Below are 15,471 nucleotides of genomic sequence, written 5' to 3'. Positions count from 1 at the left end.
TATCAGAAATTTGTAGCGATGCAAATCTGTGTGTATAGGAATGCAAAAATGGTACCCGGATAAAGTAAAGTAACAAAATCATTACAAACCGTGTTTTTTTACTTAAAGGATTCTGTTATAAATTGTATCCTATTAGCAGTTAAAATTACAAAAATTATAACAAACCAAAACAATGAAACATATCCTGTTATAAATTTGATAAAATATATATTTGAAACGATTGGCAATTTCTAAATTATATCAACAGTTGTTATTGAAATCTGAACTTGTTATAAGTATGATATAATTTTGCTTTGTCGTCCTGGTCAGGTAGCTTGACTTAGATATCTCGCAGTTAGTACACTGTGGAAGTACTTAATGAACATTAAGTTGCGAAATAGCAATGTCCCAGTGGAGGATGTAATGCCAACATATAAGAAAGAAACAGAAGAAGAAAATGTTGTACCAAGTTGTAGTGTAGTTCACAAGTACTCTAATGGTACATAATAATTTGTACTTTATTTTGATTAAAAAAAAATAAAAAAAAAAGAAAACATCAGAAAAATGACGAAATAATTTTAAGCATTAGAATAAAGAGAATAAAATTGACAATTAAAAAAAAACAAAATTGAAGGATTTTTTTTGTCCCATACTATTTTTACGCCATTTTTAGCAGATGCTTTTTAAGTCCAGGAATAAAATCCGCAAAGTGCTGCCGCCAGTTCACTGTCCCGAGATCACACTCAAACAGTATTCGCTCATCTGGATCCAAACTCTGCTGGATTCGCTTGATGTTCGCATTTTCCACTTCCCAGTTCGTTACCATTAGTAGTCTTGATTTGTCCATCATTTGAAGTGCACGCTCGATCGCTCTCCGTATACCCGGCTTCTGACCTGTCATGCTTCTTAACCGATCCATAGCCGATGCGTGAGCCAGCATCAGTGATACTGCAAACCGGTACCGAGACTCGTTCGTTGTGCGAGTGTTCATGAAGTGGCGACTGAAAAAAACAGCCTGGGTTATAATTCAACCGAAGTTTACACCAGAGCAAACCTACTAGACAGATTTTTGAATCCACGGAAGACCTTCAATGAAATAGTTGTAACAATCTTGAAAGTTTGGACAACTTTTATCGGCATAGTTGTAGACGGGAATCACACTTCGACCAGTGTGGAAGCTGTTGGCCACATCGAAAGCACTCAAAAGCAGGGCATTGGCACAATAATCCACGGGTGCAAACATCGGAACGGTGGCATTGTCCACGAAGTACGCAGAGTATAATCCGAAAATCATAGGAAGAACGTATCCACCTGCTCCGTACATGTTGTTTATCCATGCAACCAGGGGTTCTTTATACGTAGAGGTGACTAAAATTGATGGAACTAGTAAAATTTGAACAATGAAAAAATCGATATTGCTTACTTGCTGGAGGTCTAAATATTCCAACAGGCAGATGGGAAAATTCCTGCTGAAGTTTTATTTCAACGCATTTCTTCGCAAACGTGTACGTATTGGGTAGACCCTTCAAAATGAATGGGGTCAGTGCTTCCTTCTCCTTATCGTTCAACTCACTCAGCATATTCACAATAGACTCGTATCCTCCGAATCCCACATCGTTATACACCTTTTCCGCAATGGCTTCTCGATTACAGTTGGAATACATCGTGGATACTTGCATTGCCACACGAAGATTCTTCATGTCCTTCACCAAGTTATACAAGTTGAGATTGTTTTGAACGTTTTCTCTCAAGGAAATTTCGAGTGGTTCGTTAAAACTAACGGAGGCTGCAAGCTGGAACACAGCGTCGACTTCTTGCTCGAGCTGCCGACGAGTTTCCGCATCCAGAGCCATATCTGGGCGCGTCATGTCCACTTCGATTGCTTCTACCTTGGGTAAGGTAGACAACGAGCGGACCCTATCGAATACTACACCTTCCATCATCTTATGCAAGCGTTGCTCGGCATGGAGTCCTTTTTTCTTCCGAATCAGAAGGTATACCTTGCTTGGTTGTAGCAATCGTAAGGATTTTTCCAACAAAATTTGACCAAGGAATCCGGTCCCACCGGAAATAAGGATGGTTGAGTTTTTGTAGAAATTTCGTACCGATGCCATGATTTGTTAGCAATAATTTCGCGCACGTTCTTCTCTGTGTCTTAAACTGATATGATATAGACATTTCAATAAAAAAGTAACAACCAATAAACATACAACTCTGCGTGCAACGAAACCATCGATTAAACGCCCTTAAAGTCACGCAACTCTGTAGGATAAGCGTGGCGAGTTCAATGCTTTGGGTAATCAGACTAAGATAATTCATAGGTTCATTCTGTTAGTGATTGAGATAAAATGGTCATTACCGTATGCGCCAGGTGGCAATGCTTGTGGAGATGCAAATGAAAATCAGATTATGCAACAGACACAACGGATTTGGAGCTATTAATTGATTGGGGTGCTTTTGTTCTACAGTTCCGTTCTGAGGTTTTATTACCCTGTTGGTTATATCTGTATCCTTTAGTCAGGCCAACGACTTTAGTTAGGTTTTATGATTTAAATAAATTGAATTCTATTACCTGTAGGGAATGCAAGATGGGTTCCAGGTGCAATGGACAAGTAGTCTGCGTGATCTCATCTTTCAGAACTACATATGTATCAGTTCCACTTCACAAATTGCAAAACATGCTAATTTTTTTTTATTTATGTTTCGACTGACTCATGTTTATGATCTCAAGTGTAAAATCGTTTTTAGCGTCTCGTAATCAACATAATCTTAATTAAATAGTGCTTCCACAATGGCAAGTGGGCGTCGAACAAGCTTTATCTTCAACACGATGCAGTGACTCAAACCGCCGTATGCACTCATCGTACATTTTCTGATCATAACGATTTTGAATGAACTTGAACTCTACTTGCAATAATAAATGGTGAAAAGATAAAGTAAACTCTTCCCCACTTTATCTATCACACAAAAACTTGGATGTTATTGAAAACTATCAACTTCAATATTGTGAGGGAGCAGTAAGCTACCCATAATGGCACATTTGTCCCATATGTATAGGAAATCCAGGAAAGATGGAACTGATATGCGATTAGCGGTAAAAAATCTGTTTTCATCTTTCCCCATTGGGATATTGTTGCCATGTAGTTAAGTGTTGACTGAGCACTTACACATTTAGTTTTGCGAAGTTTTGGAGCCTTCCTTAGCTGAGCTGAGCAGCTGATCTTGTCTAGGAAACTTTCGGACTGGAAATTTTCTCCCTCTGGTACAGAGGGCCGACTTAAAAGATCTCCATCCTGAGCGATGTCCAGCTATCGCTTTAGCCCAAGTCCTGGTATTAGATGGGACGCTAAACAGACCTGACACGACGGCCCTTCAACGAGACAGGAGGTATGAGCAGGCCTAATAAGCCGCCTTTAAAAGCAATCATTACGAACAACATAGAAGATAATACGACTTGATACCATCGGCAAGGACCTAGGCGACGAATAAAGGATCATGATTGGAAGCTTGGAACATGGATCTGTTAGTCGCTAGGTTTGTGTGGAAAAGTGTGGAAAGCGGACATCGAGCTACCTTCTACCAAAGCTGTGGCACCACCAACGAGCTGGGAACCGGCTTCATAGTGCTGGGCAAGATGCGCCAACGCGTGATTGGGTGGCCTCTTGAAAGGAGGCTTCCGGGCCTCTTAAAAGGAGACTTCCGGGCCTCTTGAAAAGAGACTTCCGGGCATCTTGAAAGGAGGCTTCCGGGTTTCTTGAAAGGAGGCTTCCGGGCCTCTTGAAAGGAGGCTTCTGGGCCTCTTGAAAGGCGGCTTCTGGGCCTCTTGAAAGGAGGCTTCCGGGCTTCTTGAAAGGAGGCTTTCGGGCCTCTTGAAAGGAGGCTTCCGGGCTCTTGATAGAAGGCTTCTGGGACTCTTGATAGGAAGCTTCTGGGCCTCTTGAATGGAGGCTTCTGGGCCTCTTGAATGGAGGCTTCTGGGCCTCTTGATAGGAGGCTTCCGGGCCTCTGGAAAGGAAGATTTCGGGGCACTTGAAAGGAAGCTTCCGAACCACTTGAAAAGAGGTTTCAGATCCTCTTGAAAGTAGGCTTCCCAGCCTCTTGAAAGAGAGTTTTTCGATGCCTCTGAACCTCTTGAAAGTTTCCGAAACTCTTGTAAGAAGTCCACCGATACTCTTGAAAGGAGCTTTCTTTTTTTTTTGTATCTTTATTAAGGAGACTTTCAGCCCGAGGCTGGTTCGTCTCCGTTGAAAGGAGTTCTCCGAGCTGTTTAATAGAAGGCTTTCGAAGCAACAGAGCTTTTCGGAAAAAGCCTTCATGTCTTTTAAATGGAGGCTTCCGAACGTGTAGACTCTAAATTTTAGTTCAGAGGCATATTCATATTCATATTCTTATCATTCAACATTTTGTTTTAATCAGGTAGATAGCATAGAAGATTGTTAAAATTTATTCATTCATCGTTCTGTCCTTTTGATCTTTTCTTCCACAGCCTTTCATCCATTACGTTGGTTGTGGAGGAAAGGATTCAATAGTCTTTCGCCATGCATATTATGTACAAGACAAAATCTTGAAATAAAAAAAAATGTGTCAAAACTTTATCAATAAATTTTGATTAAAATCCGCCATTATGCATTTTTGTCCAAATACCTCCTGGGACCGGCGAAGGTACCCCCAGGGGTACATGTACCCCAGGTTGAAAACCGCTGAACTACATCATCATCAACCCGAGGACGAGAAAGAATTGTTCGAAACAGACATATGATGGATGCCCACTGCGGAACGCTAAAATCGTCATCGGGGGCATAAACGCTTAGGTACACACTTAATTTTTTTTACCGGGATCTCTGCAATTTGTTTAACTTTTACCGAGTTTCGCACAGCCGAGCCCCAGCAAACATGGTTTTCGCCGAGATATCTCAAAAATGCCGAAGCCCACGGGATATTAGTTTTTTTTTTTTTTCTGTCATAAGACGAGTTTTAAACAATCCCATTGAATTCCACCACTTAATTGTATCCTGACAGATACGTATTTCGACCTCAACAGTAAGGCCGTCTTCAGTGTCTTGTACTTGACTCGACTTGAAGAAAATGATCGCAGCTTACACTATTTATACTATGCGTAGGTATAATAATTTATCTAGGTACTTATCTTACTACGGTGCTTATTTCTACTCGCTTGATGCGCTTAATGCTTAGGTATAAACTTGAAGAGCCAGGAGCTACCATTTCCTTGATCTTTATTCAACAACCGCGTTTGTACCTGTCGGTAGATTTCCAAGCTCTCAGCAACATCAAGTTTCCACGGAGAAGAGACATTTCTTAAAATTTTAATGTTTGATGTCGTAATTGAATGATTTTCCTGATATACATGTTCAGCTACCTTAGACCTAAACTCATAATTTAATCCCTTATCAGTTTCCCTCTTAGCCTTACTTACTTCTGCAATATGTTCTTTGAACCTTACATCTAACGATCTTTTTGTTTGACCTACATATACTTTATCACACTGTGAACAATTAATTTGATAAACCCCGGCCTTATTTAACATTTCTACTCTATCCTTTGTGGAGCCCAACAGTGTCTTCAGTTGATTGCTTCTGCTGGAGAATACTAAATCGATGCCGAATTTCCTCAGTCGATGGCGTAGCTGGTGGGTGATGTGTCGATCATAGGGGACTGATACCCTCTTCAGCGGTTCATCGATCGGTGTTAGTGTTGTCAGTTCGTTTTTCCGTAGGTTCCTCTGCTTCTTGTTGATGATTGCTTGTATTGTTCTTTCCTTGTATCCATTGATCCTCGCTGTTTCCAAGATGTGTTGTAGCTCCTTCGTTTTTCCTTCTTCGCTCAGGGGAATCGTCTGCATCCTGTGGATCATGTGATGAAAAGCTGCCATTTTGTGCTGATACGAATGATTTGATGTGTATGGGATGACTCTCATGGTGTTGGTGGGCTTCCTGTAGATTTCGAAGTCTAATGTTGCATTTGTTCCCTTGATAACCAGTAGATCCAAGAAAGGTAATTTACCTTCCTTTTCCTCCTCGTGGGTGAATTTGATGTCTTTGTGCACGTTGTTTATCGCTTCCAAAATCCTGGGTAGATCTTTCCGGTTGATGATGCTGAAAATGTCGTCCACGTATCTCCACCACTTCTCGGGTAGTACTCCTTGTTCCTCTAGGTTGTCCTCCAAATTCGCCATGAATAATTCGCACAAAAACGGTGATAGCGGATTTCCCATAGGTGCACCCTTCGTTTGTTTGTAGAAGCTTCCACGGAATGTAAAGTAGTTCTCATTCATGCATAATCTTGCAAGCTTGAGATACATCTTTACCTTTCCTCGCCATGTTGTATCCGTCCGTTGTCCTAGTAGCCAGTCCTCCAAAAGGTTCAGAGCATCCTTCACTGGAACGCTTGGGAACAATGCCGCTACGTCGAATGATACCATGATGTCCTCTTCTCCGATGTTTCCTGATTCCAATATCCTCTTGGTGAACTCCTGGGTGTTTACAACTGATCTGCTGGGGAACGGCTTCGGCATACTCTGGAACTCCTTGACTAACCACTTGGCCAAGTTTTGTGTAGGGGATCCCACTGATGAAACTATTTCTCGCATCTCTGTACCTGGCTTATGTATCTTTGGTAGTCCTTTGATCCTTGGTAACACAGGGTTCGTCATTTTAACGCGGGCTTCTCCGATGATCGCCTTGCATTCCTTTATCGTTTTATCCGTAAGTCGAATTAGTCCGGGTAGTGGGTCCACTCTCAAATGCCTGTATGGTCCTCCGTTGATTTTTGTCGTCATCTGTTCATCGTAGTCCTCTTTGTCCATTATCACCACTGCGTTTCCTTTGTCCGCCTTCATGTAGTAAACTGGTTTCTCCTTTAACTCCTTTAAAATCCTCCTCTCGTCTTTGTTCGATGTCCCATGATGTCCTGCTTTGATGGCGTCTGCTACGATGTTTCTCACACTATTCTGGTCCCGTTGATCAACATTTCGTGAAATCGCTGTCTCAGTATCCACGATTATCTGCTCTAGATCCGCTTTCTGGGTTGTCGCATACCCTAACCCCTTGTTGAGGTGTGCTAATTGTTCCTCCGTAAACTGCTGTGTCGAACGGTTAACAACGAATCCTTCGATCATTTGTACTGTGGGGTTAGTCGTTCTACCTTCCGTCGCTGATTTCCCTCGTAGAATGGTCAATTTCTTCTTGTGCAGTCTCCTCTTCCTGTCCGCTTCACACTCTTCGGCCCGCTGTACCTTCTTTAGGAATATGTCGAAAGAATCTTGGTTCTCCTTTGCCAGCTTGAGGTGCAGGTTGTAGCACTCCAAGTTCAACCTCTCTAGCTTGGCATAGTGTCCCTTGATTGACAACTTCAACAAATCCGATTCCGCCCTCTTACTGATAGATTTTGGGATGTGAGCTCCCATCTTAATCCTATGGCTGACAGGAGTCAGCCTCTCCTTTTGGCACTTCTTAAGGAAGGCCACGTCCTTAAGAATACCTGCGATCCTCCTCTTCAAATCTATAAAAGTACTACGCTCGTTCCGCTTGGATGCCATTTTGATAAGAAAATTATTTTGAGCTTTTTAGTGGAATGCTTTCATCTGTCATAAGACGAGTTTTAAACAATCCCATTGAATTCCACCACTTAATTGTATCCTGACAGATACGTATTTCGACCTCAACAGTAAGGCCGTCTTCAGTGTCTTGTACTTGACTCGACTTGAAGAAAATGATCGCAGCTTACACTATTTATACTATGCGTAGGTATAATAATTTATCTAGGTACTTATCTTACTACGGTGCTTATTTCTACTCGCTTGATGCGCTTAATGCTTAGGTATAAACTTGAAGAGCCAGGAGCTACCATTTCCTTGATCTTTATTCAACAACCGCGTTTGTACCTGTCGGTAGATTTCCAAGCTCTCAGCAACATCAAGTTTCCACGGAGAAGAGACATTTCTTAAAATTTTAATGTTTGATGTCGTAATTGAATGATTTTCCTGATATACATGTTCAGCTACCTTAGACCTAAACTCATAATTTAATCCCTTATCAGTTTCCCTCTTAGCCTTACTTACTTCTGCAATATGTTCTTTGAACCTTACATCTAACGATCTTTTGTTTGACCTACATATACTTTATCACACTGTGAACAATTAATTTGATAAACCCCGGCCTTATTTAACATTTCTACTCTATCCTTTGTGGAGCCCAACAGTGTCTTCAGTTGATTGCTTCTGCTGGAGAATACTAAATCGATGCCGAATTTCCTCAGTCGATGGCGTAGCTGGTGGGTGATGTGTCGATCATAGGGGACTGATACCCTCTTCAGCGGTTCATCGATCGGTGTTAGTGTTGTCAGTTCGTTTTTCCGTAGGTTCCTCTGCTTCTTGTTGATGATTGCTTGTATTGTTCTTTCCTTGTATCCATTGATCCTCGCTGTTTCCAAGATGTGTTGTAGCTCCTTCGTTTTTCCTTCTTCGCTCAGGGGAATCGTCTGCATCCTGTGGATCATGTGATGAAAAGCTGCCATTTTGTGCTGATACGAATGATTTGATGTGTATGGGATGACTCTCATGGTGTTGGTGGGCTTCCTGTAGATTTCGAAGTCTAATGTTGCATTTGTTCCTTGATAACCAGTAGATCCAAGAAAGGTAATTTACCTTCCTTTTCCTCCTCGTGGGTGAATTTGATGTCTTTGTGCACGTTGTTTATCGCTTCCAAAATCCTGGGTAGATCTTTCCGGTTGATGATGCTGAAAATGTCGTCCACGTATCTCCACCACTTCTCGGGTAGTACTCCTTGTTCCTCTAGGTTGTCCTCCAAATTCGCCATGAATAATTCGCACAAAAACGGTGATAGCGGATTTCCCATAGGTGCACCCTTCGTTTGTTTGTAGAAGCTTCCACGGAATGTAAAGTAGTTCTCATTCATGCATAATCTTGCAAGCTTGAGATACATCTTTACCTATTAGTTTTTTATTTTGCTGGGCACACGGCTGTGCGGATTTTGCCGAGATGCAGAAATAAAAACTGAGTGTGTAGGCAGGAAGGAAATGTAGAGACCGGTCATCGGAGCGGAATGTCTGCATACCGTATCGAACGATAACGGCCATACACTGTGCAGTAGGGTGGTTCAAAAAATCGATTTTGCTCCACAGTGCTCATCCGATTCTTTATCATGTTCTGAGTGTCCTCTGAAAATTTGAGCTCATTTGGATTAAAACTGATTTAGCACAAGCGATTTCAAGTTTGCATGGAAATTAGTATGGGGAAATTTAGTTTTTCAGTATACTGTAAATGACTCTTCCGCATAAGGCGCAGGTTAAAAGAAAACCTACATAGCTAAAAGGAATACTCAACAGATTTCACCCAACGAAAACCGCATGTTGATTAATCGCCCCAATAATTAGTAATCGATTTTAATACAGGTTGCGAATCTTTAGTCATGATCGTTAAACTTCTTTGAGGGCATCACTGAAATGTGCAGTGGAACATAGTAGCCTGAATTTGTGTGTGCTATCTTTCGCGCCACAAGCAGCAATGTTGCCTGTTGAGGAGTTATGCAATTAGCTCCAGAAAACCATGGTATAGATTAAATTCGATTACTAATTATTGGAACGATTAATCAAGATGCGGTTTTCACTGAGTGAAAGCTGTTGAGTATTCCTTTTAGCTATGTAGGTTTTCTTTTAACCTGCGCTTAATGGGGAAGCGTCATTTACAGTATACTGAAAAAATAAATTTCCCCATACTAATTTGCATGCAAACTTGAAATCGCTTGTGCTAAATCAGTTTTAATCCAAATGAGCTCAAATTTTCAGAGGACACTCAGAACATGATAAAGAATCGGATGAGCACTGTGGAGCAAAATCGATTTTTTGAACCACCCTACTGTGCAGCCTCCCGCGGAATGGTAGTCCGAAGCACTTTCTTCCCCCGCAAGAATATCTACAAGGCCACATGGAAATCAGCTAATCGAGAAACGGAAAACCAAATCACACACGTTCTAATCGACGGTAAATTCTTCTCCGACATCACAAACGTCCGCACTTACCGCAGTGCGAATGTTAAATCCATCCACTACATCGTTGCAGTATGCATGCGCTCAAAACTCTAGACTGTGTACAACACGACGGTAGATTAGTCCAGGATTACGCGCAGCAGCTGGAAGTTGCATTACCAACGGAAGAGCAGCTATGCGCAGCTGCTCTTGAAGATGGCTGAAGAGATATTTGGTCCGCCATTGAAAGCACCGTAACCGAAGCATTTTAGGGACGGTCTTCTTGGATCAAAGAAACGACTGGTATGGCGGCGAATGCGAGCAGTTAATGGAAGAGAAAAATGCAAAAAGGGCTAGATTGCTGCAACACTGCACGAGGGCGAACGAGGCATGAACCAAACGGATGCGGAACAGACAAAACTCGATTTCGGAGGAAAAGCGACAGCAGGAAGATCGAGACCGTGAAGAGACGGAGTTTCCGCGCTAATAATACACGAAAGTTCTATGAGAAGGTCAACCGTTCACGTATTAAGGGCCACGTGTCACAGCCCGATATGTGTAATGACATAAACGGGAATCTTCTAAACGAACGAGCGTGAGATGATCCAAAGGTGGCGCCAGCACTACGAAGAGCACCTGAATGGCGATGTGGCAGACAATGGTGGCGGTATGGTAACACGTAGGACATACGTCTTCCGGCACCGGACCTCCAGAAAATCCAGGAGGAGATCGGTCGGATGAAAATCAAAAAAGCCCCTGGGGTCAGTGACGGGAAATGTCATATCGATGTCATGGGACTAACATGCTAATAACTTTTCTCACAAGTCATTTACAAGTATGTTTTCCATATAAACATGTAGGCCTTAAAAGACCCGAAAAACTTTGTCTAACAGGTAATTTCTGAAATATGATATTGGCGGCGTGAGAGCCGAATTAGTGTCAAATGACATTAATGTCATGACATTCCGTGACATTTTTTTAATCTCACTCTCTTGGCTCACACTTTGTATTTAGAACAATGATCTGTTCGACAAAGTTCTAGGACCCTTTAAGTACTACATGTTAATAGAAAAATCCGAACTGTAAATGACTTTTGAAAAAAGTTATTAGGAAATTAGTAATAGCAATGCCATGACATTTTTTTGACATTTCCCATCACTGCCTGGGGTTGACGAACTACCAGGAGAGCAATTTAAACTCGGTGGTGATGCACTGGCTAGAGCGCTGCACTGGGTAATTACCAAGGTTTGGAAGGGTGAAGTTCTGCCGCATGAGTGGATGGAAGGTGTCGTTTGTCCCATCTACAAAAAGGGCGATAAGCTGGATTGTAGCAATTACCGCGCAATCACATTGCTGAACGCCACCTACAAGGTACTCTCCCAAATTTTATGCCCTCCACTAACACCAAATGCAAGTACCAGGCGGGATTTATGGACATATTCAGACTAGCTATGCAGATATGTCTTTATGAGTGTAGATTTCCCGATAGATGGAAAAGGATGAAATTGGTGTTGTTGCCGAAGACCGGCAACCCGCCGGGCGATCCATCGGCGTATAGACCAACGTAGAGGTTTTTGGTTTTCATGAGGGTAAGTCCATGTTGTTGGTAAAGACCGCCGAGATAGCGATCCAACAGAAAAGGCGAAGTATTCGATACTGTGCGTTAGTGACACTTGATGTGAATAACGCATTCAACAGCGCAAGCTGGGATGCCATCGCGCTTTCGTTACACCGGGTTAGTCTGCCGCTGGGTCTGTACCGGATTTTGGAGAGCTATTATCAGAACCGTGCACTATTATATGAGACCGTTGCCGGTCAGAGAAGCGTTCCTATTACCGTAGAAGTTACGCAAAGTTCAATACTGGGCCCGGCATTATAGAACCCTATGTACGACGGGGTCCTGAAACTAAAGTTCCCTCCTGGTGTTAAGATCGTCGGCTTCGCCGATGACGTAACCTTGAAGGTCTATGGGGAGTCAATTCTCGAGGTAGAACTGACCGCAGCACACGCGCAGCACAGCTCGGGGACCAGTTACCTGCGGAAGCTGTAGAGCACATACCGTTAGATGTGTCTCAGAGTGAAATTTGCCTACCGCACGATATCACACGATGCAGCCTGCGTGATAGCGAGCATAATGCCAGTCGGGCTGATCATCCGGGAAGACGAGGAGCGTTACGAGCTACGTGGTACCAGAGGAGTCCGCGAAAGCATCAGGGTGACTCCGGTTGCCAGATGGATGTGCAAGTGGAATAACTCTTCTAAATGTAGATGGATTCACCGGTTGATACCTAACATATCGAGCTGGGTGAGGAGACCCCATGGGGAAGTTCACTTTCATCTGACATAATTCCTGTCTGGCCATGGCTCCTTCCGACAGTACCTACCGCTAACTTTCACATACTCAGTGACTGAGTAAAATTGTATTGCTCTCTCTTTCTATCCCACGGAAATTTTACTCAAAACTATGAGTAATCCTGCTTTTGACGGAAATTGAGCAAAATTTACGAGGGAAGAAAAGAGATGGCAATACATTTTTACTCAGTCACTGAGTATGTGAAAGTTAGAGTGCTCCACATGTTTGGGCCGATGGAGGGCCCCGCCTGCCCTGATTGCCCAGGTGTTGAAAAAACCTTGCAGAGAACATACTGTTCGTATGTCCTCGTTTCGACGTCGAAAGAAAAGCTATGCTAGACCAGGCTTGGCATTTACTCGCACAATGAGCTCAATGAGCAAAAAAAAGTTCATCAAAAATGAGCAACAATACATCACGGATATGATCAAAACATAAAAAAAAGATGCTCTTCGTTGTGGGAAAAATGAGGAGCGGCTCTCACTGAGAAAAACCGTTTGTCTCAATGTGCCTCTTTGAGGAGCATCATTTTTGTTGTTCTTTCCAACTGAACGTACAGAGAAATGAAAGCACACTTCTGTCATACTATCGCTACCCGCACAACAGCCTCACACATTCGCACCTTTATGAGACCAGCATGAGTATAGGGACCAAGATGAATACACAGCTAGGTGTTTCAATTTGCCCAATTTATGGACGAGAAGAAGGCGGGGTGAAAAATTCATTTTCGGTGCAAAACATAAACAAACCGGCTGGCTCACCCATACTAAAATCCAAGATGGCTGAATCGTGAATTTGGCAGATTGGAACACCTAGCTGTGGATTCATCTTGATAGGGATCGTGTATAGACCTGTGGAGGAGTTCATCAAATTCACTCACCTGATGGATTTTGACATTTGAGCGGGTCGTCTTCTCGAACAAAAGTTCATTTTGCGTTCATTATGCGACCAGCTCAAACGTCATAATTTCTTGGGGGAGTTCATTTTGCGTTAGTCTATAGCATCCATGAACAAGAAGAAATCTCGCTTAACTTTTCAAAAGGACCTAAGTAACATTTTTTCATGAATTAATTTGAGTACTGCAATCAAAAGCTTTCATGTTGTTCTGTTGATTGCGCTATTCAAATTAATTCATGAAAAAAATGTTACTTAGGTCCTTTTCAAAAGTTAAGCGAGAAATGAACACCATTATATCTTTACATTAATTATTTACTGCTTCTAAGCAACAGGAAGCTTGATGTAGGCAATTCTATATTTATCTGGTTAGCAATTACAATTTGGATTGCAAAGAGATTATTGACGAAATTATCTTATACTAGGCGAACCTGACTGATCTCACTCGGGTTTTATTTTTGATCGGTCAATCATTTAATTGATTGAGGCGTCGCACTCTAGATCGATTTCAGTTCGAGCTTGATGGCTTTCTTCAGAACTCATGAAACCGTTGCATTTAGACAACTTCTCAACTTTCCCCAGCAAATTGTTCTATTTTTTCATATACATAAACAAACACAGAAGAGCCCAAAACGATTCGATTGGTGAGTAAATCTTGCAAATCGGCCAACCCGTTCACAAGTTATAATGCCTCAAAGGAAAAGCAAACTCATTTTTATATATAGAGGAAGATAGATAGATGATGTTGATGATGACGATGATGATTGAAGAAGATGAAAAGGGCAGGGCCAGGGAGCGATCTCTTGATCGTGATTAACATAAAGGCACCAAGATCTACTTCAAAATATTGTGTAAACGCGTTAAAACGCATGAGACCTAAAATCCGCATAAAAATTAAGCCTCATATTAAACCGTATGAAAAGCGACTCCAGTGTATACCGTTTTAACCGATTAATATAGGATTTTTGCGACTGCTCCAGTTTTGAATGAAAATTATTAAGCTCTTTTAGGGGAATATCTTCAACGTCACGTTGAAACATTCCACAAGTAAAAATTAAATGGAACAGTCCTAAACACGCATTAATGACAGTGATTGAATTGTTTTCTAAACAAAGACGATAAATACAATAACCTACTGGCTTCCGTTAGATTAGCCAACTAATTATCATAAATTTTTTCGCCACCACCAATTCCATTCTTACGAAAGAGGCTCAAAGATACTCAATGAGCAACTTTTTCCTCATCTCATTGAGTCAAACTATTTAGTTATCATTGAGAAATGAATATATTTCGGAGCTACCCGAAAAAGAGTGAAGCGCAAAAGTACAAAAGAGAAGAGCAAAGATTCGTGTGTCGAGAGCAGTGAGCATTTTTTTTCTTCTCCTGATTCGCTCTGAGGAGCATTCCATCCCTGTGCTAGACACAACCCCGGATACCCTTATCCAGAGGATGTGCTTAGCGGTGGAGAAGTGGAACGCAGTTTCGACTGCAACCGCTCAGATTGTTTGCAGCTTGCAGAGAATATAGCGCACTGGAAGTGAATGAGAGGTTTACACTTTTTTTTTCATAGAGGAATGAAGGCAAATCTGCATACAGACACCTGAAATTATCACTCAGGGAGTGTGGTTGGCGCAAAAGGCAGAAGCCCAGCCCGCCGGACCCACTAAACCCACCCAAGCAACAGAAAGTTACTTGAGTTACCCTCTCTACTAATACCCTGGTTCCCTCAGGAACTGCCTCCCAGCATTACTTCTGAAGGGATAGGCAGTACTTAATGTACTCGCTCATTCACACTCACACAGGTACTCATCCCGTATGAGTCTTACTTGGGTGCTCTCTCTAACACACCCTTTGACACACCCTGACACTCTTTCTGACGCACCATATGAGCCTTACTTGGATGCTCACCACTGACATACCATGTGAGTCTTTACCTTAGTCTTAGTCTTAGTCTTAGTCACCTTTTACGCACCATGTGAGTCTAACTTGGATGTTCACCCAACCACCTGATTCACGCTCTAGCACACAAATCTGAGCCTTATTTGGGTGCTCACTCTAGCACACCCTGCCACTCCTCCTGACACATGCTCTGACACACCAAGTGGGACTTACTTAGGTTCTCACTTCTGACATTGCCATGCTAGTCTGACTTGGGTGCTCGCCCTTAACATATCATGTGAGTCTGACTTGGATGCTCACCTCTAACATGACACGCGAGTCTGACTTGGAACTTGGAACGAACTCCAG

At 42.3% G+C, this 15,471-nt stretch overlaps 1 protein-coding gene across 1 annotated transcript; it reads right to left on the bottom strand.

Annotated features, from left to right (window-relative positions):
- Window positions 1-468: 468 nt before the first annotated feature.
- Window positions 469-2,118, bottom strand: LOC134223211 (fatty acyl-CoA reductase wat-like). The gene is made up of 3 exons (XM_062702351.1): window positions 1,403-2,118; window positions 1,038-1,347; window positions 469-980 (listed from the first exon to the last, which is right to left on the bottom strand). The coding sequence occupies exons 1-3, from the start codon at window positions 2,091-2,093 to the stop codon at window positions 638-640; spliced, it is 1,344 nt and encodes a 447-aa protein (XP_062558335.1). The 5' UTR covers window positions 2,094-2,118; the 3' UTR covers window positions 469-637.
- Window positions 2,119-15,471: the final 13,353 nt, after the last annotated feature.

The sequence above is a fragment of the Armigeres subalbatus genome, chromosome 3, assembly GCF_024139115.2.
Source record: "Armigeres subalbatus isolate Guangzhou_Male chromosome 3, GZ_Asu_2, whole genome shotgun sequence".
NCBI lineage: Eukaryota > Metazoa > Arthropoda > Insecta > Diptera > Culicidae > Armigeres > Armigeres subalbatus.
This window is presented reverse-complemented; position numbering and strand designations above follow the sequence as displayed.

What these genes read in the sequence shown, in the direction of transcription:
- LOC134223211 (XM_062702351.1), bottom strand. Translation starts at nt 2,093, where the DNA reads ATGGCATCGGTACGAAATTTCTACAAAAACTCAACCATCCTTATTTCC. An exon ending in AATATTTAGACCTCCAGCAA is followed by an intron (nt 1,348 to 1,402) that starts GTAAGCAATATC and finishes CATCAATTTTAG; the next exon opens with TCACCTCTACGTATAAAGAA. An exon ending in TGGATTCAAAAATCTGTCTA is followed by an intron (nt 981 to 1,037) that starts GTAGGTTTGCTC and finishes TGTTTTTTTCAG; the next exon opens with TCGCCACTTCATGAACACTC.